Source organism: Gekko japonicus, unplaced genomic scaffold, assembly GCF_001447785.1.
Source record: "Gekko japonicus isolate JY-2015 unplaced genomic scaffold, Gekko_japonicus_V1.1 scaffold823, whole genome shotgun sequence".
Taxonomy (NCBI): domain Eukaryota; kingdom Metazoa; phylum Chordata; class Lepidosauria; order Squamata; family Gekkonidae; genus Gekko; species Gekko japonicus.
In genome coordinates this window covers 416,595-444,424 of record NW_015170915.1, presented here as the reverse complement: position 1 = coordinate 444,424, position 27,830 = coordinate 416,595, and the positions used below count along the sequence as shown (strand labels likewise).

At 46.0% G+C, this 27,830-nt stretch overlaps 1 protein-coding gene across 1 annotated transcript in view; it reads right to left on the bottom strand.

The window, feature by feature from the left end:
* Positions 1 to 4,280: 4,280 nt before the first annotated feature.
* Positions 4,281 to 27,830, bottom strand: part of LOC107116753 (filaggrin-2-like) — a 66,467-nt gene continuing 42,917 nt past the window's right edge. Inside the window, exons 3-9 of the mRNA XM_015418744.1 lie at positions 26,725 to 26,785; positions 24,050 to 24,145; positions 13,042 to 13,209; positions 12,196 to 12,321; positions 9,478 to 9,698; positions 7,666 to 7,721; positions 4,281 to 7,031 (exon numbers count right to left, since the gene is read on the bottom strand). Coding sequence (XP_015274230.1) covers positions 4,867 to 7,031; positions 7,666 to 7,721; positions 9,478 to 9,698; positions 12,196 to 12,321; positions 13,042 to 13,209; positions 24,050 to 24,145; positions 26,725 to 26,785 — 2,893 coding nt within the window. The 3' untranslated portion in view covers positions 4,281 to 4,866. The remainder of the gene's footprint in view (positions 7,032 to 7,665; positions 7,722 to 9,477; positions 9,699 to 12,195; positions 12,322 to 13,041; positions 13,210 to 24,049; positions 24,146 to 26,724; positions 26,786 to 27,830) is intronic.

Below are 27,830 nucleotides of genomic sequence, written 5' to 3'. Positions count from 1 at the left end.
GTACAAGATTTTATTATCCAGCACTCATGGGGATTGGGAATTGACAGTTACTCAAACATGCTGGTTAATAGAGTTTTTCTGCATTTCTCTTTCCTATCCTTTGCTTGTTGATTGTGTATTAGGGTTGCCAGCCTCCAGGTGGGGCCTGGGGATCTCCCTCTTTTACAAGTGATCTCCAGCTGACAGAGATCAGCTCCCCTGGAGAAAAGGGCTGCTGTGAAGGGTGGACTCCATGGCATTGTGTCATGCTGAGGCCCCTCCCCTCCCCAAACCCTGCCCACTCCTGGATCTGCCCTCGAAGTCTCCAGGTATTTTCCAACGCAGACCTGGCAACCCTATTGTGTATTGCTAGCCATATTACATGAAGCTGCCCAGACAGGAGAGAGGGTTGGAAAGCATCAGGGGTCCTCCTCCTCTCCTTCCCCCTTAGGCCGAAGATATTGGATGATTGTTGGATTATCTTGTCTCACATGTGCAGCTTGTCTTGGGCTGACTGGGCTGCTGCCTTACCGGTCCTGCCATGTTCAGTGACCGATTTCCCACTAGCCGCTTCTCCGTCCTTGCTCTTCCTTTCCCCCCAATTCTACGTGTCAATTTCCCACCAGTTGCTGTGCAGCCGCATTTTGCCCCACAGCTTCACCCGATTTTCCCCGCGTCTTCTCGGTCCTGTTTTTTGAGGATCGAGAAGACGCAGGGACAATCGGGTGAAGCTGCGGGGCAAAATGCAGCCGCGCAGCAACTGGTGGGAAATTGACACATAGAATTGGGGGGAAAGGAAGAGTGAGGACGGAGCAGCGGCTAGTGGGAAATTGATCCATGTTTGCAGCCACCCTCACTGCAAGTTACAGTACCTGCGAAAGGCCTACCTCCTTGCTAACCTTTGCTAAGAGAGGGAGGAGGCTGACTGGCACCAGTGAGCAGTGGGCCTTCCTCTCCTTCACAGTGCAAACACTGTGGGTGGGTGTGCTCGCAGCTTGTTTTGGGCTGCCTTGGCTGCTTCCCAGCCAGTCCTGCTGTGCTCTGCTGGTACTGGATTTGCAGTTGCCCTGGGCACAAGCAGCCATGCCTCTTAAAGGTCTGGCTCATCACTAGCCCTTGCTGGCAGCTTCAGTGCTGAGCAAGACAGTGAATTAGCAGCTGTGAGCAATAGCCGGTCTTCCTCCGTCCTCCCCATAGTGAAGGTTAAGTGCCTTCCATCCAGGTGTAAGTTAACAGAGTTGTCTGGATAACAAAGTGTAGGATAACACAGCATTTGCTGCAGTTAAAGCTTACTTGCTTTGTGTCAAAAGAAATGGTTTAAACCTCTATGGTATCATGCCTAGAATCAAAACTGATGCTTTAACAAAAAAGAGAGTGTTTGGCTGGTATTTTCAGAGGAATGAATGGCACACCTGTAGTTATTTTTTTCTCATTATATACCTCAATACTTTATTAATACAGCCTAAAGAGGAAAGAGTAAACCTAGTTCAGTACAATTCAGTGGGAATATACAAAGAAGACCTTGCCATTAAATGTGCCATGCAACCCCATTGGGGAAGGTTTCTTATGGCACTACCATTTTAGCCACATGCAAGTCCCCCGCCCCAGAGGCCCGTTCCCCGCCGCCGGCGGATCGGGCCCCGGGGGGAACTCCACCCCGACGTGCACGTCACCCGGAAGTGACGTGACCACGCCAGGCACGCTGGGGGTGGGGCCACAGTCATCCGAGGGACCCCAAAATATACACAAACAGACCAAATCATAGGTTTATCCAATGTGCTTTCCCCAAAATTGTCAAGATTGAGAGGCCTGCTGTCTTTTAAGAACCTGTTCCATGCCTTACAGCAGAAAAGACATATTGCATGTATCAACAGTGGGCCCATTCTAGGATTTTCAAACAGCCACAAAATATGTTAAACATCTCTCCTTACAATGCCGACAAGGTTACATGAATGCAAGCTTATGGCAAAAGTATTTTCACCCCAGTATATAGAACTGCTACTATGTGGGATATGTTTTAATCAGAAGGAACTAAGTATTAACTTAGAAGTACCAAAATAAGTTACACAAATATTTAGGCAATACATATTATCTTAGCAAATACCAATAAATATCCTAAGAGAAAATAACAACTAACCTCACAGTGGGTGCTTGTCTTATTTACTGTAACTCTTGCCTTTCATATGCAATCTAGTGGTGAAATCCCCAGCATAAAAAAGACAGATCTAGCTTAATATTCATCTCTTCCTTAATTTGTTAGGAAAGGAACTTCAGACTTTTCCCCAACTTATTTTTTTTTCCTTTGAAGAAGATCTCAGTTGCAATTATTTCACATTCCAGAGTAATCTTCTCTCCTTTGTTCTCTTGTAATTGTCCGCATTGTTGTCTGTTTTCTTGATATTCTGGTTTCCTGATGGTGTCTTCTAATGATCTCTTTGAAGCCAGTAATCGCTTTTCTACATATTTTCCCTCCTGCCCCTATCTAAACCATGTCTGTGTTGTTGTTGTTTTTAAAAAATCTCAACCCTCTTTGGTCTCACCATCTTCTAGGTCTTTGATACATATACACGTTTATGTATATGTACAGCAACATATATATTATACAGCAGACGTTAACACATACTGGGACACAATGCTAATTCGCAATGCATGTATATTCAGAGATACCCAGCTCTTGGAACCGTAACCTTGAGGAACATTCAAAACTAATTTCATCGACTTCACCTCTAAGGGAACTAATATTATTTCTAAACCGTTTATCTCTTTTTGTTAAATGATCCAAATTTTAAGGCATAGACAGACATGGCCTTGGGGAGAGTCCTCACCTGTAGTTCTTCAAAAGTACAGGAATGACTTCCTCTTTGGATCCAAAGCATTTTAATACCCTCAACTTTAGAACAACCCTGTGAATTAGGTTCTTAACATTCCCACATCATTAATGGGAATAGTGCAGGGGCTGAGAGAGAGCAGCTCATTCCAGACCACTTGCCTATATCTATACCTGCCCGTACAGAAATGCAAAGCGATCAAACACCTATTGCACTGCCTTCTGATGCACATTCTAGGATGAACTTGCTGCATTTGGGTAGGCAGTTGAATGTGAAGATACGCTGAAATTAACAGAGGTTGGCTTCAGACATGCCCTTGCTATGCTGAAATCCATTTGTGGGGGCATGTACAATGGAGCTCTCTGAATACATCCAGATGGGTTATTTGCACACAGATTCCGTACTGCTATGGCTATGAGGCTGCTTTCCAGTGCTGGTGTATCCATAAGAGACTTATTGTCAGGGATTTCAGTGCCTGCATCGTAAACGTCACGGATGCTAGCTGGGGTTTAGCCTGGTGAGCTGCCCCAAGCTCAGATGCCCTCTTCTGATATTGTAGGGAATAAGGGTGCACAACATCCACCTGGAGGCAGGATGATACCTGCAGATGTTCTGGGCCTTGTGTAATATACAGGAGTCTAGCCTTCTTGCCTTGCCTTGGTCAACAGAGCGATATCTTCTGTGGGCTGCACTTTAGGCCAGGCTTAGTCCCAGCCCTTGTCCTGGTGCAAGCCCTTAGCTCCAGCAACTTATCTTTGTGGGGAAAACCCAGCTCTAATAAGTGCAACCCTAAGCAGAGGATTGGGAGGGAAGGCAGCACAGTATAGCCTGATCTCATCAGATGTTGGAAGCTAGGCAGGGTCAGGAGACCATCAAGGCAGACTCTGCAGAGGAAGGCAAGGACAAACCACCTCTGCTTAATCACTTGCCTTGAAAGTCAGCTGTGACCTGACGACACTTCAGACACACACACAAGCAGAAGACGGCCAGCCATGGGCTTAAAAGGCAGCAGCTCTGCTTGGGGTGGCCCTGTAAGGCTGCGGCCACACACACTAAATAATCCACGTTCAGTGCCCTTTCCACCTGAATTCTGTCCGTTCACACAGTAAAATTCAGTTGGAAAGAGCACTATAAGTGGATTCAAAGTGGATTGTTTATTGTGTGTGACCACAGCCTGAGTCTGGCAGTCTGCCCCTGACAGTCAGATGACATGACCTCTTGGGACATATGCCTTGGATGCACCTGAAGCCATTATTTGATACTGGCCCTATAGTTTTTTTGTTTTTTAAGCATGGGTGTATTATGCACTTAGTAAAACTGGGACCTTCCTAACCAACAAAGTTTAATTCTGGGTATAAGCTGTCATGTGCTTGCACACTTCTTCAGATACTCCTTCATATGCACACTTCTTCATGTGCATGCACACAAAAGCTTATACCCAGAATTAAACTTTGTTGGTCTTAAAGGCGCCAAACTTTGTTCTGTTGCTTCAGACCAACAGGGCTACCTTCCTGCTATCTGTAAAAGTTTTCCAGAGACCTCTGTGGAAGTGGGAGGGAAAAATGTTCTAAGAATTCAGCAGATAAACTCAAAATGGGGTACTTAAAAGCAGCCAGAAGATCAGCAGTGAAATGTCCCCGCTAACTACATTTCACTAATAAAACCCCTTGTACCACATCGTGTGATTTGCTTGCTGAAAAGCACTGAATTATTAAAAAGTTTGAAGAATCTAAACATAAATAGAAGGAAAAAAGGAAGGAGAAGGGGAAAATGCATGCTTATAATACTGGTCAAAAGACTATACTGCTTATTCATGGTTCCCTGAGGTGGATGCCTGGATTATAGCTGCATGTTGTATATTGCTTCTCCCTCCCTACAGTGTATGCATTATGCTATTGATCTTGTTTTCACAATGTCCACTTAAGACAGCAGAGTCCATTTTCCAACTGCTAACCTCGGTAATGGAAGGCTTAATGTGGAACCCCATCTGTGGTCCAATAGATGGCATGGGACTTCGAGGAGAAAGTATCTGGATCTTACTCCTGCACTTGTGGGATGCCTACTCCTTGGAGCTGAATTCCACGGCTGGAGAGTAGTGAAGATTATCAGAGTGGACCTCGTCAACCAAGTAGGTGGAACCTGGACTTACTGACTCACCAGTTGGGGTTCTGGACAGGCCTTCCTCATGGCTGTAGCTTTCACCCAGGCCGCTATGTGGAACGGGTTCACTTGCATCTCCAGGGCTACTGACTGGGGCTTCTATCCCACCACTGGGGCTTTCAGCCTCACTGCTCTGGGTACTAGACACATCAGGAGGATGTGAAACCGCAGTCAGGTAGCTATAATTTCTGGAAAATCTACCCTCTGAAACATCTCTGCTTGCCTCACTAGGGCTTCTGTAAGAGTCAGCTGTTCCGAAGCTCCTGCCTTCTCCACTGTGGCTTCTAGAAAGGCTGCATTCCATGGCATCGTCATGTCGGCTGCTGAAGCAGATTGGAGTGGATGTCTCTATAGGACCTTCGCTATCACCACTCTGACTTGTGGAAAGACCAGCCTCGGGGACATTTTCTGTTGCCCCACTGGGAACTCTCGAAAGCATTTCCTCATGAACATTTCCATCTGCAGTGCAAGGAGTTGCAGTAAAGACACTGTCTGTCAAGGCTGTACTTGTGATGCTTGGAGTTCTAAAACCACTGCCCACAGAGATGCTTCTAGCTCCATCATTCTGACTTCTAGAAACACCACCTTCTACAGTAGTAGCGTTATTATCACGGCTAGAAAGGTTGCCGTCTTGTGTACCTTCACTATGAGCTCTAGGAAGGGCAGTGTCCACAGTGCCTCCGCTTTGACCTCTTAGGCTGCCTGCTGAGACGGTTCTCCTAGACCCACTATGGCCTCGAGAAAGGCCACCGTCATCACCAGCACTGCCAGTTCTGTAAACAGTAGGCTCGGCATAGGTTTCCCTTCTATGGTTACTGCGGGCTTCATTTTCACCACGGTGTAATCTAGGGAGGCTACTCTCAGGGCTGTACCTGCTTACCTCACTTTGACTTCTAGGAATGCAACCCACTGGTACCCCGCCATCTTCAGCACTACTGGTTCTAGAAATGGTGGGCTCGACGCATCCTTCCCTTCTGCGGCTGCTGCAGGATCTAACCCCATCGCTCTGGCTTCTAGAAAAGTTGCCCTCTGACCTGTACCTGCTTGTCTCACTATGACCTCTAGGAATGCCACCCACTGGGACTCCACCATCTTCAGCAGAATTAGTTCTGGAAACAGCAGGCTCAGCATACCCTTCACTTTCGTGGCTGCTGAGGCTTTCATTTTTGTCACTCTGGCTTCTGGAAAGCCTGGCCTCTGAGCTTTCCCTGCTAGGCCTTCTAAGAATACCACCCACTGGGACACCACCATCTTCAGCTGAGTTGGTTCTCAGAAGCGTAGGCCTAGCACGTTCTTCACTCTCACCACTCTGGCTTCTGGAAAGGCCCCCTTCTACAAAGGATGCGCTCATACCACTGTGACTTCTGGAAAGGCCCCCTTCTACGAAGGATGCGCTCATACCACTGTGGCTTCTAGAAAGGCCCCCTTCTACGAAGGACGGACTCGTACTACTGTGGCTTCCAGAAAGGCCCCCTACTACAAAGGATGCACTCGTACTACTGTGGCTTCCAGAAAGGCCCCCTTCTACAAAGGATGTGCCCATACTACTGTGGCTTCTAGAAAGGCTGCCTTCTGGGACACCTTCACTTGCACCACTGGGGGTTCTAGTAAATACACTATCAGTTATGCCACCACTTCTGTTGCTTTGGCTCCTAGAAAGGCTACCTTCCGAGGTGCCTCTGCTGGCACTCCTAGACAGCCCACCTTCTAGATGATCCCTGCTCCTATGAGCATCAGGCTGTGAAAAAGGTCCACTCTCGTGGCTTCTAGATATGCTGCTTTCTGTGCTGTTTTCGACATCGGCAAAGTTTCCACTTCTGCTGCTAGGACTTCTAGAGAGACCACTCTCCAAAGTACCTCTGCTTGTACTGCTGTGATATCTTAAAGCTTGTGGGGCTCCTCCACTCGCATTGCTGTGGCTTCCAGAGAAGGCGCCACCAGAGAGTCCTCCCATACCACCACTCTGACTTTCAGAAAGTCCACTGTGGCTCGTTCTGTCTGTCGAAGCTTCTCTTGCTAGGGATGTCACAGTTGAGGTGGCCATATTGCCGGAGTCTGATGAACCTGCAAACAAACAAACAAAATAAAAAAGAGAACAGTTGTGATTGTTTTATTTTACGTTTTGTTTTATTTATCCAGAAGGTGACAAATCATATCTAGACCACAGCAGAGGAAATGGCAAAAGCTCATCCTCATAATTGATCAACTGATCCAATGTAAAAATCTCCTTATCGGTCCAACCCTTCCACAAAAAAGAAAGAGAGAATTCTTCCCAGTTTCAAGATCTGGATTGGCCCATAATGTTAATTTAGAATGTGAAAATGGATCAAATTGATACTGTCATGCCATTATACACCATTGCTTTTTATGTGTAGAAATTGCAGGAGGAATGGGATCCACTCCAGCATAAGCAATGCATTCCAGTAAAGAGGGGCACCAGACAAGAGGCCTCCAAAAGAGCCCAAGATGGACAGTCCAACTTATCCATTCCTCTTAAGTGCTCCGTCATTTTGAAGGATATTTCACAATGAGTATTTAGTTCTGAGCGTTTTCTCCTGCTTTACAAAGCATTTCTTGCTCCACTGCTCCTGCCTTTCAGCTCATTTGCCAGCACTGGAAGGTCAAACACAGGATGTCCTTCAAAATGAGGGAGGTGAATAGAGCTTTCATAAATTTTTTTTTTAAAAAATTAACTTACAGAACTTTGGACCAGAGTAGATTCTGCTAATGAAAGCAAATGCTGGGGACTCCATGCTGTAAGGGGGGAAAAATAAAGGCAAATGAACTAAGTTTCACAAGAAGAAATGAATCGTAAGGAGAAAGAAAATTCAGAGAGTTGAATAGCAGCAGTGTAACTGAGATCTGTTTTATGTGAGTATTTTGTGTAAAGGCCCTACGTGCACTGAGGCACAGGGTAATGCCATGCTAGTCTGTGGCACTGCAGGGCTATTTTTGGGCAGGAACGCACAGAAACGGAGTTCCGGCTGGCTCCCGAGTTGGCCACGCCCAGCAGGAACTCATTAGCATAATAGGCCACACCCAATGGCAGAAACTCATTAGGATTGGCTACATTAGGGGTGTGTGGCCTAACATGCAAAGACGTTCCTGCTACAAAAAAAATCCTTGGGTTTTGACAACAAACAAGGTAAACAGAATAAGAAGCAAAAGGTGGGTGTGGCTGGATGACCTCACTTCTGGTAATGAGGGCTGTGTGGCCTAATATGCTAATGAGCTGTGCTGTCAGGGGTGTGGCCTAATATGCAAATGGTTTGTTTTTTCAATTGGGTGTGGCCTATTATGCTAATGAGTTCCTGCTGGGCTTTTTCTACAAAAAAGCCCTGTGTGGCAGCAAAATAAAGCAGGAGTCCAGAGGGTCCATTCACAGGGTATGAGATGCAGGGAACCCTGGACCCAAACTCTACCAAAGTTATCATGTTCTTCTGTGTTCCTTATGTGCATCATTTCCACTCTGGTGAGGACCACGGGAGCACGTAGGAGTTTTAATGTCCTCCTACCCCATGGTGTTACGATAAACAGAAACGGTCTGTGGGGCCCACGTATCTTCTACAGTGGGCCAAATAGCTTCTTGCCTGGATTGTTTCAGTTTGGAGTACTACTGTAGACAGGAAGGAAACAACTTCTTCTCCGTGCTGCCAAGATCCCAACTGGAGCAGATTCATGCACAAGAGGAACACACAAATAACACAGGATTCACAGGGTCGTGTTTGGGGTCCACACTTGGTGAACCCATTCTCATAGAAATCTTACCAGTAAAATTTAACAACATTTATTCCAGAATAAGCGTTTGTGAGTCAGAGCTCACTTCATCCGATGTGCCTTGAGTTGCCTGAACCTTTATCCCACCTTGAACACGTATACAGCTCTAGGCATGTACATGTCAAGCCTACACATAATATTCTGCATGCAGTGAGGGTGTTTGTGAGGCAGGCTTTTCAGTCATTTGGTGCTGAATTGAACAGACGTGGGGATCAGCTCAGGTCAGACTGCCACAGTGGAGCACAGTAAGTCTGACTGTAGATATGTTTGCTGCAGAATTTTTGGCATCCCTAATTAAAATTCTATCAGATATTTTTAACAATGAACTAATAAGTCAAAGGAATACATGTATATGTTCTGACATTTAGATAAGGACTTGGTCTTTGCGACAGTGGAAAATAATATTCATAAATGTTCAATTTTGTGCCAAAATTTCAAATCTAGCTTTCAAGTGTGGTTTTGTATTTAGAATTCAGATCTGCATGTTGCTTGTAGAATTTTCCTCAGAATCTAAAACCTGAGGATTTTTAAGAGCAGTTGGCATCCTTTCCATGTTTTGATTTCAACGAACACCAAAGAATGTCATCAAATGCCACATGAACATTCAAAGAATATCTAGAGAACATCCATCCTCGAAATTCACAGAGAATTTTGAAAAGAGTTTTTGGGACTAAATTCATTTTGGTTCTGCCCTCCTTTTAGTTTGCACCTATGTTCAGTCCTGATCACTCACCTGATCTCTTCCCCTTCCATCAACTCTCTGTAGGTAAGAATCTCTATGTCTAAGGCCAGCTTAACATTCATCAGCTCTTGATACTCCTTAAGGAGGTGAGCCAAATCCTGCCTGAGGTTCTGAAGGGCTTCCTCCAAGTTAGCTAGTTTGGCTCTGGCATCCTTAAGAGCAGCTTCACCCTGTGCTCCAACTTCTGTGATGTTCCCTTCCAGACGAAGACACTGGAGTGAGAAAACAAATTACAAAGATGATTGAGGGCTGGCAATAAGTGCTTTGGCAGTTTCCTACCCTCTGCTCTTCTTTGCTGATTCCTGTTTGACTCAAATAATGGGCCAAAGATGTCTGAGCATAAGCAGGTCAGTGCCACTGAAATATTAAGAGTGTACAATAGCCAGCATTGGCACACGTCTTTGCAATTGCCTTCTAAATAAAATCATCTCAAGCTCTGGGAAAGCCATTCCATTTCACCAGCATCAAACTCACTACATACTTTGTAATACAATACCTCACTGAACTGAGGAGGGAAAATGTATTGACTGGAAGAGGATTGTTCAGGGAGCTATTTGGTATTGTTCATATTGTTCAAGATAATATGAATCACTGCCACAGGAAGTGGCGGCGGCTACAAGCATGGACGGCTTCAAAAGGGAATTAGATAGGCATATGGAGCAGAGGTCCATCAGTGGCTATTAGCCACAAGGTATAGATAGGGGCTCTGGGGCAAGTGATGCTCTGTCTTCTTGGTGCTTGGGGGGGCCAACAGTGGGAGGGCTTCTAATGTCCTGGCCCCACTGGTGGACCTCCTGATGGCACCTGGTATTTTTGGCCACTGTGTGACAGAGTGTTGGACTAGATGGGCCTTTGGCCTGATCCAACATTGGCGTCTCTTATGTTCTTATGTTATGTTTTTATGAATCTGAGCCAAGGATCTACAGAACTATACAATTACATCTATGTGAGGACTGCTGTGGCTAGAAAAGGGACAGATGCACCAGAACTTTTTTTTTGTCAGGATAGATCTACATTTAAATTGGTTTAATAGTCTCTCCTTTCCCCTCAAGGATCCCTGGGAACTGTAGTTCTATATGAGAGTTCTTAGTAACAGAGTTCTTAGCACCCTTAAGAACATAAGAGAAGCCAATGTTGGATCAGGCCAACGGCCCATCCAGTCCAACATTGCATCACACAGTGGCCAAAAATACCAGGTGCCATCAGGAGGTCCAGCAGTGGGGCCCTTATCAAAATATGATTTATTTGGTGAACTAAACTGGTATAAAACTGATACAAATTTATAGCATAGATTCACACTCACTTTAGTTTTTCATTGTAAAAGAACCACCTCACTATGGAACATATGTTTCACTATTCCTCTCATAATCTTATCATTACCATTGTCATTACAAAATTTATTGCCTCCCCCCTTTATTCCATCACGGACCTCAAGACAGCGTACACTCACTTCTCAGGAGGTCTCTAACCCAGGCACTAACTGGCCCAGAGCCTGTTTAGCTTCCACAAGCATCCCATCTTCCAACAATATCCTGGACCTCAGGACACCTGTCTGGCCCACTGGCAGAGCTGTCTTTAGCCTACAGAGAACTGGGGAATGCCCTGGACCCCACGCTTTGGGAAACCCCATGCTTCCCCAAAGAAGCAGCTGCTCTTCGTGAGCTTTGAGCTGCAAGCCAAACAAAGACTCCACTGGCCAGATGATCAATGGTGGTTTGGAACTTTCAGCCTCCAGTTACTACCGAGATCTGTGTGAGGCCTGCTGGCCAAGTCAGCAGTGGTGCTGGCTCATGGCTGACTGTGTGTCATGTATAAATCTCTTAAGACTGGGTGGGGGGAAAACTTGTCCCAGATGCCCCATCCTCCTAGGAATGGCCCTGCCATTTCAAAGCAGCTCTCTAAGATGGCTCGTAGCTACAGTGGGACTATTGGGGGCTCTGCCCCCTTCCTTAATGCCCCCCTTCTTCCCAAAAGCATTTAAAGGGATCCTTTAAATCCTTTTAAGAAGCAGCAGCAGGTGGCATGCACCCCTCTCCCTCACCTCCTGCAAGATTTAAAGGGCCCTTCAGCTGATCAGCGGGGAGCATATGGCCCACCGATCAGCTGGGCGGCCCTTTAAATACTGCAGGAGAGAGGGAGAGGGGTCTGTGCCCACCCCCCCTTCATTATGGCAAATAATGGCAGCCCCACCAGCGAACATTTTGCCCCACAAGCCACAAAGTCCTGGGTATGGGCCTGTCTCTAAGACAGAATCATTTCCAGCCCTGTTGCCCAAGTTCTTTTTAATAGGGGGTTCCAGAAAATCAGCCTAAAACTTTCTGAATGTAAAGCATGTGCTTTGACATCAAGCAGTGGCCCCTAAACAACACACCCGTTTGCATCTGCCATAATTCACTTGTATTGTTCATATGTTCCTATGCAACATTTATTTTGATTGACTAGACCTATGGATGTGGATACCCTTTTTTGTTGTTGTTGTCTGTCCAAGTTAACATGCTTTGTGAGATGGGCATTCATATACTAAAGTACTAGGACAAATCTCTAAAAATTCACAATATTCCAAGAAGCAGTAAAGGGAATGCACTTGCATTTGGTATATATCTATTTTGCAATGCGGACAGTACAGCATATTTGCCAAATCTTGGCTGAATGCATTTCCTTTTGCCTTTCTCATACTCATTTTCCAGTCTTACACCAACCACATTTTACCTGGCTTTTCAGTGATAAGATGCAAGATCTCATTTTCTGGATTTGTATATTCAGCTCAGCGATTATTCTTCGGTCATTAAGGAGATGATCCCCATACTTAGCAGACTGCAACTCTCCTTCATACAGCTAGAGGGAATATTTAACAGTACATTAACACTTCTGTTAGCAACAGGGGAGATAAATCAAACAGTGTACCCACCCCAATACATCTCCAAGAAAAAAAATGCAACTGTAATTGTACTCATTGCCCCCTTCCCACTTCTCAGAGGGTAAGACAGATACCTTGTTCGGGGTAATAGTGATTCTGAAAGGCTGTCTCATTGCTTTAACTCATTGAATGGGCTCTCACAGTTGGTAGGTTTGCACAATATTGACCCGATTAACACCTTATGAGTCATGATTTTTCTCAGAAAGTTGAGCCAGAGCCTGAACATGTATGTCAGACATCCTTTCGCCAGTTTCTTCCTTGGAAGAGCCATTAAAGGTGGAGAAATGCTACAAAGTTTGCTCACTGGATGCAGTCCACTCATTTCAGTATATTACTACATTATTGCGTCCTGTCAGTTGTTTTGATCTCATACCTACTGGTTAGATTTCACAACATCTCCCCAAATTTTGGGCCAATTTATAAAGTACCCAGTGAGCTCCCCTTGCGCAGATTCCCAGAACAGTTCAGAATTCTGAGGGAAGAAGACATAATTTTTTAAAAAGAAACTATTTGTAACCCTCCAGTGTTCCCTGTCAATAACTGCCATGATGTTTTACCTCTTTTCCATATCACTCTGCAGGACTTGTTTGTAAGGAAAGCTTTGTGACAACTCTCCTGAGGGGCAAGTAGATACGTACCTTGCTTCTCGTGAGTTGCTCTAGCTCTTCCCAGCTCTTGCGAGCCAGGGCTTCATACTGGGCCCTTACATCCTCCACAATCCTGTGAGGGTCGATATTGATTCTGTTGTTGTCAATCCCCAGGACAATGGAGATGTCCTTGATTTGTGACATTGCCTCCTCAAGTTCCTAGAAAAGTGGGAAGAAGCCTGGGTTTGAGTTGCCACAAACAAGCCAAGATTATAGTAATTATCATGATCATCTAAGTACTGGTAGCTGGGCTGTATTTGGATAATAACAGAATGAACCAGAAAACAGAAATTTTCCAAAATGTACTTTATTCCAGTACTCCAGGACACAGATTTCAGGCGATGACAGGTTCTTATGGGAGCAGACAGTCCACTTTACCTCACCCCCTATGCTACCACTGAGGAACAGTTAAACACGCAGCACAATTATGAGGTAACATTCTGAGGGGGTGGGAACATCTGTCAGTTGGTTAATGGTCATTTTGGTATTCCCTTCTTATTAATGCTAGTTCTCATCTTTTCCTTTGTTCTTAAAGGATTCTGGGGTACAATCCAAGTGTTGGAAAATATCTGTTGTGTCTTCTCATATTTCTCTAAGCTCAACATAACCCAGTTCGTTCAACCTCCTATGACTTAGAATCATAGAGTTGGAAGGGACCTCCGGGGTCATCTAGTCCAACCCCCTGGACAATGCAGGAAATTCACAAATACTCCCCACACACAAACCCCCCCCCAATGACCCCTGCTCCATGCCCAGAAGATGGCAAAAAACTTCCAGGATCACTGGCCAAGCTGGCCTGGAGAAAAATTTCTGCCTGACCCCAAAGTGGTGATCAGCATTTCCTGGGCCACAAGAACTAGGGCCACGAGAACTAAGCACTGATGCAATCTGTCATGCCCTCCCTCTCATGATCTACCCAAGTTCACAGAATCAGCATAGCTGTCAGATGGCCATCTAGCCTCTGTTTAAAAACCTCCAAAGAAGGACAGCCCCCCCACCTCCAAATGAAGCCTGTTCCACTGAGGAACTGCTCTAACTGTCAAGAAGTTCTTCTTAATGTTTAGCTGAAAACTCTTTTGATTATGTTCAACCCATTCTGGTCAAACCTTCTGGGGCAAAAGAAAACAACTCCGCACCATACTCTATATGACAGCCCTTCAAGTACTTGAAGATGGTTATCATATCACCTCTCAGTCATCTCCTCTCCAGGCTAAATGTGTTCTCAAACTTCTTATAGCTGAGGCATGCTTTCTCTCTCAGTTAAAGTTTTAGGCACACTTAATTATATCCTAAAAGGTTTACATCCACAGAGGAGCCTGTCTCTGGATAAGTCACGTTGGGCATGTCTTCTGATTAGGAGATGGCGCAGTTGGAACAGTGACTCCCGAAGAGATGTAACATTACAACCTCCTCTGGGAATCTCACTGTGTCTCACTCTCTGCTATTTCTGCATGCGTCAGGCATGACTGAATGATCCAAAACAACCTGATACAGAATATGGCAGAAGTAATTTATCTACCACAGAGGATGACTGAAACAAGGCATAGCAGTAAGTCACATGTGGGTGGGTACCTTGAACTTGAAGGAGCATTTACTAATACATCTCCTGTGGCAGGGGTGCGTGCCTCGCTGTCATCCATTTAATCAGCCTCCCTACTGAATCCTTTCTAACCTTTTCTGCTCTACTCCCCAGGTAAACATGCAGACTTTGTCCACAAGGCCCATACTCCCGCTGTCCTTTATTTTCTGCTTTTAGGACCCCTGCCAGATTCTGAGCAGAGCGGGCTGGGTTTGCGCAGCAGCAAGCTGCTCTTTTCCTCGCCTGCCCTTTTGTTTTCTATCCTCATAAATCATATTTTAACGTCTTTTTTTTAAAATAACACGCTGCAGGTCCTGACCTCTGGCAGATACTTACTGGATGACTGATGTTGTTAAGATACAGAAGGAGGGCGCCTTGGCAGTTCTAAAAGCAGCCTCAGCTCAGTAACTTTCAAAAGGATCGTAATCCCAGTGAGTAAAAACCACACATACTTGTGTGGTTTGGGTGCAGGCAAGATCTAACCTGAAGGAGTCTGAAGCCAGAATGCCTCCAGTGTTTATTTGGCCTCCTCTACTTCTTCCGCCTGTGCCCTTCTTCACTGGCTTACGTGGAGCTATTTCCACCCGTCTCAGAAAGGGAAGGAGCAGGCTGCTGTATTTCCTCTTTTCATGTATCAGTTCATTGAAAGTTTAAATTTTTTTGGAAAGTTTGAAAGTATTTCAATATGAAGCGTTACCAGACTCCTTTGTACTGCTCCCCTCTCCCTGTGTCCCCCAGTGGCAAAGAACAAAGGCTGAGGTTTGCAAAAGGCTTCCAAGCAGAGTTGGCTACTTCTGTTCCCATACAGACACTTAATTCCTAAGTAAACAGGCAGGGCTACGTTAATTTTTTTAAAAAAATAATTTTTAAATAAGAGCTAAAGTTCTCAGGACAAATGGAGAGGAAGGTATGAATAGCTTTCATACATTTGCACAATACTGGCTCATGGGATATGTTAACAATTATGCAATTTTAGGTTTGCCAACTTTAGGTTTCAGAAAGTGCTACCTATCTGGGAGAGGCTGAAAGGAGCCAGGGAAAGTAGAACCTAGTGGGTCAGGAGCAGAGCAGATCCGGTTTGGAAACTGAAACACCATGGGTGGAGTCTGGCAGAATGGTTTGTTGGCTTTTTTCAGACTGCTTAAGAAGAACTTCTTGACAGTTAGAGCAGACTGTAATTGTGGTAAACCAGATGAAGCACTGTTGCATTGGGGCCAGTGGAAGGCTTCATTTGGAGGTGGGGGAAGCACTGTTGCATTGGGGCCAGTGGAAGTCTGTCCGGCTGGCAACCCTAATCAGCAATTTGTTCAGTTACCCAATTTGCTGAAATTGATCATTTGAAAAAAGAAAAAAGATTCAGTTCCTGCTTCCATCTAACCCTTGTCTAAATTACAGAATGTGCTGCAGAAGAACTGTCTCATATCTGGGGTAGAAGTGGGTTTTCATGGTCTACAAAAAAAGAGTTTCTAAATTCTGCCCTGTAGAGGATTGCTTGTTCAAGACCCCTCAAACTCCATGTTCAAAGCATATTGTTGCAAATCAGTAATGGTTATGTACAACTCTTCGTATATGGAAAGGGAGCCTCGGATAGAAGCACAAATATTGCCATGCTTAGGGCTGCTGACTTTTAAACGGGTCGTGCTGGCTGCCCCTCTAATGTCCATTTGATCTGCAAGGTGAGTGTTATTGAGCTGCATGCCATGAAGAGTTTAAACTGCCTGCGTCTGTACATGCAACTGCTGGTCAAAGGGACAAGACATCTGTCCCCCTTTCCAACTGGCAACATCTGCCATGCTTCCCCTGGATCACATGACATGGATCACATGACTTCCATGAAGGGCAGCAGCAACTCATGTTCAGATTGCCTCCACATGATAGCCACAATCCTCACATAGGTGTTAAAACTAACACTGCTGATTGTTCTGCTGCAAGTACCTGCTTTCCAAAATGATGGCTATGAAATCCCGCTTCACTATGCCAATACCCCTTTTAAAATGTTTACAAATGGCAAAGTGGGGACTGAAACATCGCAGAACAACTGACCCCTTTACTGATAACACATGGCAGGGAAAAAATGAGTTTTAAATATTTTTCTTGAGGGTAATGGGCGGAAAAGAATGCCAAACATTCAAGTAGGCAATTCTGAGAAAATGACTCATCTTGCAAGCCCTTGAAATTGTACATGTATCCCCCCATATATTACTAGAGAAGGTCTGCATTATAGGGTTGCCAGCTCCAGGTAGGGAAATTCCTGGAGATTTTGGGGGGTGGGGCCTGAGGACAGCAGGGTTTGTGGAGAGGAGGGACTTCAGTGGGGTACAATGCCATAGAGTCCACTTCCAAAGCAGCCATTTTCTCCAGGTGAAATGATCTCTGTCACCTGGAGATCAGTTGTAATCCCAGGAGATCTCTAGGCACCACCTGGAGGTTGGAAAACCTAGTCTACTATCATCACATAGGACTGCCAACCTATAAACTGGTCTCTCTAATTTCTGTTTGATCTACAATCAATTATCAGGTGATGCTAGGGCTGCCAAGTGGGGGCAGGTGGCGGGTAAACCCCTGCTTTGGAGGCCCGATTTTCCACCGCTGCGGAATCGGGCCCCAGGGGGAACTCCGCTCCCCGAAGCGCAGCATGGCTGCGTCACCAGGTGATGCAGCCACGTCAATCACGTTGGGGGCGTGGCCCGGATCGTCGGAGGGAAAACTCTATGGTTTTCCCTCCGACGATCAGGGCCACGCCCTCAACGTGGTCGACGTTGCGCATCACTTCTGGTGACGTGCTGGCGGTGCGCGCATCCAGGGACGGCTCCCGGAGCCCGGCGAGGCTCCCCCGCCGGTGAGGTTTTTTTACTTGACAACCCTAGGTGATGCTATTTACCACCATGGCATGAAATATTCACCTGTCCTTTTCCACTTATTAAACTTCTATTAAGGGGACAAAACATCCCCTCTCCCCCACCCCCCGTCCAATCAGCACCCTTAACATCCTAGGTACTTTGCCCCTTATTCTTTAACATTCCTGTAGAGCTAACAATGTGCTAGATGTTGTACAGAATCCCTGTCCAGAGGGCTTTACATTGAGAGTAATAGAGGGATGATCATGTTGCAGTGGAGGAACAAGCTGCTAGAGATTGTGGGGTATGAATCAGGGGGAAAGATATGAACTGGGGAAGGATTATGACCAGGAAAACTCAAAGAATGGCTGGACAAGGGAACTGTGCAGCATCCAAAGGCTGCTGCCACACAGGGATTTCCCCCTGTTAGAATAGTAAGAGAAGGCCCCATAGTAAATGGGAGATGACATGCTCAATTTGGGCACAACTTTTCTGGTTTCCGTTTTTTGTCCCCTCTTTACTTCAGAGAAAATATGGAGCCTGTTTCCTGTGAAATAAATGGGAAACTGTGGAGTGGCTGTGGAGTGGAGTGGCTGTGTTGTCCCTCTGAATGTTTGGCACAGCCACCCTTAAGTGAAAGGAATATCATGTTCGTTTCAGCTAATGATTCAGAGAACCATTAGGCACATTTTGAATTCCTAAGGAAAGGAGAGTCTGGGTATGTACCTAGACCAAATACCATGAGGGTCGAGTGGGTGCTTGGAAATTCCTTCCTGAACCAGCCGAAGAGGTTTGTGCTTCAAAGCAGCATGTTTGTAATTGCATCTTGGTTGCAGATAAGAATACTATGGTTATTGGGCCAGCTCTACTACCTGTCTTTCTTGGGTAGGTGAATAACAGGTTCCATATTATCAGTTAATTTAGGGCAACTGGTACATTTATATTAAATTACAAAATAGTGTATAAAAAGAATTAAGCCTATAATTTATAATCTCATTTTTAAACTCTGATTAATTTAGCACTGCCCATTCTTTAAGATAACCCTCTGGTCTGAAAGAAGAGACTAGCCCTGCCTTGCATGGCAGTTCTAGAGGATCGGCACAGTTTGTCAGCTTTCCAAGCAACTGCTCCATGTGGGCCTCGAGGAGATATCTAACATCATAGTTCCCATCCCAGCAGCTATTTATTAGGCAGCAACCTGGACAACTTCAAGCTTTCCTGAATGAGGCAAATTGTTTAGATCTTTTCCAACCTGTATTTAGGCCACTTATGGGACCAAAACAGCCGTGGTCCTCCTGGGGGATAACCTATGCCAGGAGATGGACAGAGGGAGTGAGACTCTATTGATTCTCCTGGATCTCTCAGCAGCTTTTGATACCATTGGTCATGGGCTGCCTTTCAGAGCTGGGATTGGGAAGCACTGTTCTGTGGTGGTTCCAGTCCTACCTGGAGGGTAGGTTTCAGAAGATGGTGCTGGGGAACGGCTGCTCATCCCCTTGACCTTTGGCTTGTAAGGTGCCACAAGGTTCCATTTTGTTCCCTATGGTCTTCAACATCTACATGAAACTGCTGGGTGAAGTCAGCTGGAGATTTGAGCTGGGTTGTCACTAATGTGTAGATGACACTAAGCTCCCCTTGACCTTTGGCTTGTAAGGTGCCACAAGGTTCCATTTTGTTCCCTATGGTCTTCAACATCTACATGAAACTGCTGGGTGAGGTCAGCTGGAGATTTGAGCTGGGTTGCTCACTAATGTGTAGGTGACACTAAGCTGTATCTCAGGCTTCTAGCTGATCCCGAGGAGGTTATAAAAACCCTGAACCGGGGCCCGGAGGCAGTTTTGAAGCAGATGCAGGCTAATAAACCAAAACTTATTGATGACACAAGATAGAAGTGCTCCTGGTGAGTGAAAGGTCTGACCCAGGATTTAAGGTGTCACCCATTCTGAATGGGGTTGAATTCCTGTTGAAGGATCAGGGGGTTGTAGTCAGGGGGTTCTCTTGGATTCAGTCCTACTCCTGGATGAGCAGATGGCAGCTGTGACCAGAAGTACCTTTTGCCATCTTCCACTGGTTAACCAGCTGCGGCCTTCCCTGGGCAGAAAAGATCTAGCTACTGTGGTGCATGCCCTGGTTACATTTTCGATTTGTGCAATGTGCTGTACGTGGGGCTGCCCTTGAAAAGTGTTTGGAAACTTCAACTGGTATAGACTGCTGCAGCCAGGACATTGACTGGAGTGGGCCTTAGGGACCATATCACTCCAGTCTTGGCTCATCTGCAGTGGCGTTCCCAATTAGCTTCCACGCACAATGCAAAGTGCTGGTGCTGATAGGGATGCCAGTCCCCAGGTGGGAGAGGGGGAACTCGCTGCTTGCAGGGCAGGCACACACGACGCCCACTCATTTGAAGTGGGGGGGTCACCCAAGCCCAGGCCCGTAGCTACATTGAAGCATTTCGGGGCCCGCCCCCCGACTTCCTTCCAAGGCCCTACAACGTCCCCACCTGCCAGCAGCCCCACAACTCCATCCCGGGCGGCCACAGCATGAAGCAGAACAAGGCAGCCAGGGGAACGGGCTGGCAGGTGAGGTGGGGCCAGGGGGCTGTGGGTCCTGTGGCTGAACCTGCAACTACAGAGATTTCTCCCCATCTCCCTCCAGTGCAAGATTGCAGACCTCGCTCACTTGCATATGCCTGTGCCCTCATCACCGAGGAAGCTGGCTGCCAAGGGAGAGAGAAACACAGCACTTCCTCAGCTTCCCCTCCCGGGTTTTTCCTTCAGCTCCCGCCTTCTCAGTTCAGCCTGGTTGCACCAACGCAGGGCGCACACAACCCACAAGTGGCAGCAGAACAGCCATCTCCATCTCATCTGCTTGTCCACCTCTCCTCCTTTGGCTTGTCTCCCTGGGTGGGCTGCCACGTCCAAGTCTGAGAAGTGTTGCAGCAGAAAGCTCCCCTGCAGGGCGGTGGGTGGGGGCGTGACCGAGGCAAAGTCACCGTGGAAGCACGAAGTCAGCCAGGAATAAAGAAATAGAGAACCAAACAGGAGCCCGCCACTTTCGCAGTAGTTCCCTGCACTCCACACAGCCAATGCGGTTAAGGGAGAAAGGAGAGGAGGAGGGGATCCTCCTCCGGTTACTCGGAGTCAGTGACTTCCACTTGCACCCACCCTCCACAATAGGAGAAATAACCCTGCTCCTGCCTGCTCCAACTAGCGAGTGTGAGTTTATTTTATTTTATCAGCACCCCCTATTTAAAGGCCCCCTGAATTAAAAAATCCTGGCTACGGGCCTGCCCGAGTCTGCCCTGCAAGTGGTGAACTCACCACTTGCAGGGCAGGCGTGTGCGGTGCCTGCTTGAAAAGAGTGGGGGCCACCCGAGCCGCCCTGCAAGCAGCAAACTCACTGCTTGCAAGGCAGGCATGTGTGGCACCCGCTCTTTTGAAGCGACAGCCACACGCTCCTGCCCTGCAAGTGGTGAATTCACCATTTACAGGGCAGGAGCAGATGGCCCCCGCTCCCCCCCAAAAGGTTCCCTTTAAATAGTTGGGGGAAAGTGGGGTGGATGTGTGCACACGGCGCTGCGTCCCTGGCACAATGACATCACTCTGTGCCCCACCCCATCCCGGGCACACACCCCAAATCCCCCCGCCAGGGAGAAAATGGGACCTGGCAACCCTAGGTGCTTACCTTCAAAGGCTTATATGGTTTCAGACCAACGTACCTGAAGCACCACCTATTCCGTTATGAACCTACCCGACCACTACGTTCAACTTTGGAGTCCCTGCTTTGAGTGCCCCATCCTTCTGAGATTAGGCAGGTGGCAAGAGGGCCGACTCAGTCACAGCACCAAGGCTTGGTAAGTCTCTCCCGAGGGAGACGTGTCAGTCCCCTTCTGTTGTCATCTTCTGCCAGCAGGTAAAGGGGAAAGACCCCCCCCCCCCCGGTCTGGCATTCCCTCAGTGATCTCTCCTTCTTGACCAATGTCTTGTTGTTTTTTATGTCTTTTCTATATTTTAGCTCTATTTTTAATTGTTTTAATGGTGTAGTTTTGTGTGTGCAGAGGGGTTGGCTTTAAATGGTTTTAAAATCTAATATCAGTATATACATTTTAATTTGTTAGCTGCCTTGGTGGCCCCTGTGAGGGCAGAATGGAGGGTGGGATATACATTTTGTAAAATAAACAATAAAAAAAACCTTGGTGGCGTCACACCAGATTTATACATGGAACCAGCTGCAATCTACAGGGGGCATATGTATGTCTGTGGATGAACAGGTGGGCTCATTCCATGCATCCTCCAACACTCTGCACAGGCAACAAAGGCCTGCTACATTCTGTCGATGGATAGACATTTTCTACCTCATTTTTGTACATGTGGGTATCCAAAACTGAATTAGACTTGGTTTGGAACCTGCCTAATATTTCTCCCATTACAAGAGAGAGGAGAGGGTAACCCCAAACACACCCCGAAATACAGCTCTTGGGGGACGGGGGAACCTTACAATTAGCTTGGTGGGGGAATAGGAGGTCTCCCATAGGAGGAACAAATTAACAAAATTGCCTCCTCCCCTGCATCTGTGGAGATTCTAGGGCAGATCCAAGTAAGGTCGCCACCAGCGGGAGATGAGAGGGTAGGGTTGCCAGATCCAGTTTGGGAAACTACTGAAGATTTGGGGGTGGGGCCTGGTGAGGACAGGGACCTCAGTGGGCCACACAGTGCCACAGAGTCCGCCCTCAAAAGCATCCATTTTCTCTAAGGGAACTGATCTCTGTTGTCTGGAGATGGTCTGTGATTCTGGGGCACCACCTTGGGGCTGGCAACCCTAGATCCAAGCCCTTATCTATTCTTTGTAATTTCCCATTATTTAGTCTTTGTAATTTCCCTTATCTATTATTTGTATTTCTTTGTAATTACTACCGGTAGACATGTATATTCATTGCCAAAGAAATAAAAAACACGAATAGAAAAGGCCTCTTTCATTTCATTCCCCCATGTTATAATATCAAGAACAAATGGGGAAAATAATGAAGGAATAAATGACATCCATCCATCCATCCATCCATCCATCCATTGTCCCTCCCCACAGCTCCTCCTCATCCTCCTCTGCTGCCTGCAGTTGTCCCACTGGCTGCTCACTGCAGGGTTAGTAGTGCAGGTGGCTGGCTGAGGACAGAATCATTCTGTACCCCTCTGTGTCCTCTTGGACGCTGCTCCAATGGCCTGAAGCGCTACACTGGACGTAAAATAGTATGCACAAATTAGGGTTGTCAACCCCCCCCCCCAGTTTGCCAGGGGTCCCCCGTTCTTGGGGGGGTTCTACCCACCCCCAATACCCACAGCCACCCCTCTCCCTTCTCTCTTGAGAGAGAGGGGTGGCTGCCTTTAAGTGCATGGACTTCTCCTCCCAAGCCCATCTCCGCTTGAGATCAGGCTTGCAGGGAAATGTCAGCTCCGCGCACTTAAAAGGGAAATGCCGGCTCTTTGCTCTTAAAGGGGAAATGCCGGCTCCGTGTACTTAAAAGGGAAACGGCGGCTCCTTTAAGTGCAGGGAACTGGCCTTTCTGGAGATCTAGCACATGGACGGGGCGGCAGACGTCCCCAACGTGACGTCATCACGTCGGGGATGCCCCGCCCCCTCCAGGAATGGAATGCCCCCAAAGTCCCCCGCTGGGGGCGGAAGATGGACTTGGCAACCCTAGCACAAATAGGAGAAGAAAACAAAGCATGGTAACAAAAACACGTGCAATAAAATTTAAAAAGCTAAGCTTTCAAAATAAAAATGAAAGTAAAACAAAGTAAATAAATTTACACATCCATTACTATAACTACATCAAGCTCCTTGCGATGTAATGTTGAACTTGAGGCACAAAGGTACTGGGTCAACAATTAAAATGTGGCTTGGGGAAACTGTGCACACCTTCTGCCCAGTTCCCCTGTGTGTCGCGCACTGTTGATGTTCAGGCAACAAGTCCTTTTATCTGGTAATACAATATCAATGGTGAATCAATGCAGGCTCTGCACGGATACCTTGTGACTCATGCAGATTAGGCATGATGAATGAGAACAAACAATGACTGGTTGGAATAGACCTGGATGAGCTCCAAACTAGAACCCTCATTAACTTATAAATGTACAAGGAATAAACCAGACTGTATGCTCTTGGTATTTATCCTAGCTTGAAGGAATCCCTTTTTCCTTCCCTCAAAAAGAAGAAGAAGAAGAAGAAGAAGAAGAAGAAGAAGAAGAAGAAGAAGAAGAAGAAGAAGAGATTGGATTTATTTCCTTCCCTCAAAAAGAAGAAGAAGAAGAAGAAGAAGAAGAAGAGATTGGATTCACTTGCAGTCTCAGAGCGGCTTACAAACTCCTTTCCCTTCCCCTCCCCACAACAGACACCCTGTGAGGTGGGTGGGGCTGAGAGAACTCTGACACAAATGGCTCTTTTTCAAGGACAGCTGTGCCAGAGCTTGTGACTGACCCAAGGACACATCAGCAGGTGCAAGTGGAGGAGTGGGGAATCAAACCCGGTTCTCCCAGATTAGAGTCCGCGCACTTCACCACTACACCAAACTTTGCTTTTTGTTTTTTACCTGCTCATGGATAGTTTTCATTAACTCTGCCATAGCATGAAGTCCATTCAGTTTTGCTTCCAGTTCAGTTTTGTGCAGGAATCCATTGTCCAGATCCTGTGAAGTTCAACAAGAGTAGAGTTTGTCCTTGAAACTTTTGATGACGTAAGGTGGGGGAGTGGTGGACCCTGAGAGAAACCCTCGTGTAACTCCCAAATTGGAAGAGGTTGGCTTGTCTGCAGGAGTGACATTCTGCTGAATGCTCAGATGTTATTCATTCATTTAGATAATTTATGCCCTGCCCTTCTTCTCTGTGCCTTACAATAAAAACAAATATAAAATTCAACCAGGCTAGAACCTATAATCAAAACTGAAACAAATCAAAACTAACTCAACAGTAAAATCATCAGATATCTCTCCTGGACATTTTCACAAAAGTTGATCTCTCTTTCTCAGCTTGCCCCCAGAGCACTCCATAACCACTAAACATTAGAGTAAAAAATGGTCTGGTTCAGATGCACATTTTCTGTTTTCATGGGCACTTTTCTGAAGTGAAGGTTTACTTCCTTTAAAAAATGTATTGGATTAGATTGTATCCACTGGAGTGGTTCCATGGACAGAAGAACTTCTGCCTGTACAGCATGATTTGGGCCTCTGCCTTCCTGCTCCAGGCTAAATTGCTGCTCCCAGTGAACAGATTTTGGGGTGGAATTTGGGGCTGAAATGGGAAAGGGAAGCAAGAAAGTCATACTTTGCAGGTGGTCTGCAGTGGCAAATTCAACTCATTATGCACCAAATCAGTGACTTCAAAACTTTCTACTTTTAGGGAACTCTTTCCACATTGATTTTAACCTCCCCCATTAAACTCCTGCAAATTAGTCACAATTCCAATACATTTGAAATGATTCTGGGTGTATCTTCTAAGGTGCACGCACGATCAGTTCTTTGCATGTTCAATGTCACTATGGGCAATTTCGCACTAGAGCCTCACGGCGCAGCCGCCGTTTGCCCCGACACAAACATGTCAATTTCACCCGAAGCTGCGGGGCTGCATTTTGACTCGTGACTTCGCCCGATTTCCTCCGCAGTTTCGTGATCCTGGTTTTTGAGGATCACGAAACTGCGGAGGAAATCGGGCGAAGCCGCGGGTCAAATTCAGCCCCGGGTGTGAAATTGACAAATAGTGTCGGGGCAAATGGCGGCTGCACCGTGAGGCAGCTCTAGTGCGAAATCGCCCTATCACTGTGCTTGAGTTGTAAAAGAATGATCTAGAACACACTCAGTGCTAACCTACAGTTGCGTATTTCTGGAGAAGATAAAAAGGACTGATGGCCAACGTCAGGGGAATGTCCCCATCGTTCCTAATGTTGTCACTGAGAAACCTCTGAGATGTTTCCAAGGAACCCCGTAATACTCGAGAATTGTTTGGAAACCATTTCCTGGATTGGATGGAGTCTGTCTTGTGTGTATCCTTTAGGGGTTTGGGGTACACACCTCCCCTTTTCCCACCATTTTGCAACATATCTGTACGCTTTTATAATAACTTTAATTCTACTGGGAATTAGGCGGAGCTCAGAAGGAAGTAAACTGGGCTGGCCCACAGAGTCATCTTTTTAATTATAAGAAAAGAAGAATTGTTGGCTAGCACCATTGGAGTAAACAGAAAGCTACCTGTAAACAGGTTTCAATAAGGGGATGAATCAATTTAAAAGGCATTTATAATTCATAATAGCAACGAGTCATAGAAAAGGTTTCTGTTCTGTAATGACACCCAACTGGTTTTGTCTCCAGACAGTCTCCATGGCAATTGCAACTAACACTCAAAAACCATCCCTCCAGAGGTGAAACAAGGCAATTACATAGTAGCACAAGACTGTCCTTATAGCTGTAAGAACAGGAAGAGCAGGAAAATTCTGTTTGCAGATGAAAATCCTGCAGAAATCTTGAACAGGCTGATTATAATTAAATAGGTTTACTCTAGACATTGTCACAAGAATGCCAGAAGTCACTGGCGATTACAGGTTCTCTGGATTACATTTTGTTGTTTATTGGCTTTTCAGAAGAACTAGCATAACAAAATCCTGAGGCCAAGTGCAGACATTAAGGAAGATGCATGGTTGCTGCCAAAAACAGCACCACCATCTCTCTCGCACACAAACATCCTGTCCCTGGTAACATCTTTTCCCTGTTCCTGAGAATGACAGCCAGTGAAGGAGAGGGAGAGGGAAAGGGAGGACTTGATATGTGGGACAGGACTCCCAGCTCATATTCTGAAATAGAAATGTCAAGGATTAGAAACCCAGTTAATTTTTTTCCAGTTACGATTCTCATTTTTTATTTCTGACATACCTTACAGGGCATAGAGGACATTTTAAAACGGTAATTGTCAGCTTTGGCCTACGCATCTTAAAACGTATCTGTCGGACATATAGATACCTATCAGAGGTCTGCCTCCCTTTTTAAAAATAAACTTTTTATTTAGAGAATATTGCATTGAATTATTCATTCCAAAACTGGGGGAAAACCTCACCAAGTCAAAACCTGCATGAAATTCGCATCTCAACACTTGGAGGCCCCCCTCGTCCATCTTAGATTTGACCTATACCTTTAGGCGGTTTGCAGTTCACCCACCTGGCTGCAGAAAGACAGCCATCCCATTGCATGGGACCATTGCATGGGAAAGCACACCTGCTTACCTTTTTGAGAGTCGTGAAGGTAAATTCCATTGCACTGCGTTTGTTTATTTCACCCTCGTATCTAAGGGGAAAGAACAAGGACTGGTATGAATGAAATGGCAGAACATATGAAATAGTGTCGTCTGCAGTTTAACAAAGTTTGAGTCAACTGGCACCTTTAAGACTAATGAAATTTTATTCAAGATATAAACTTTTGATTTGCTTCCTTTGTCTGCTTAAGAGACAAAACTGATGATCCCCACCTTACTTACTGCAACAAAGCTGCCCGTGTCCAGCTACTTTCTAACATAGTTTCAGGTCTGCAGTGGACAAGCAAGAATCAAGTCCAGTAGCACTTTAAAGACCAACAAGAGTTCTGGAGTATAAGTTTTCAAAAGTCAAATCTTCATTTGTCAGATAGGGAGGTTTGACTCTGGATTAAACCCTGGAAATCTTTTTTTTTAAAACTTTTTTGGTATTTGTGTGTGTGTGTGTGTGTGTGTCTCTCTCTCTCTCTCTCTCTCTGTGTGTGTGTATGCCTGGAAGTCATGGTTGACTTCTGGTGACCCCTGGTGGGGCTTGGACATCTCAGAGAGGTGGCTTGCTATGGCCTCTCTCTGCGTCTGTCAGAGTCTCGCAGCAGTCAGTTCTCAACAATGTTCCTTCAGAAAGGTTCAAGTTTACTGAGTACAGTAAAGGCAAGTCTTCTGTGCATACATTTAGTGTCAGAACTAATCCTAAAGGTGAGAAGGGGATAGATATACAGATATACAGGATTCGAAGTGGGCATCCTGGCCCTGGTACTCCTTAGAGGTCTCCCATCCAAGTACTTGCCAGGCTTGGCCCTGCTTCCAAGAGATCAGGCTTACCTGGGCTAGCCAGGTCAGGGCACTAAACCCTTGAAATCTTGTTGGTTTTTAAGGTGCTACAGGACCCACATCTTGTCTACTCCATCATAGATCTATAAGATCTAGAGGCACCATTGGATGCTATACAGGTGTATAATTATGACTCTTTCTGCCCCAGTGAGTTCCTAAAACAGCCAGACAGTATAATATGTGGGAGAGAACAGAAGAACTATCACTAAGTAAGCCATCAGAAGTGCGAGAAACTGACCCTAATTAATG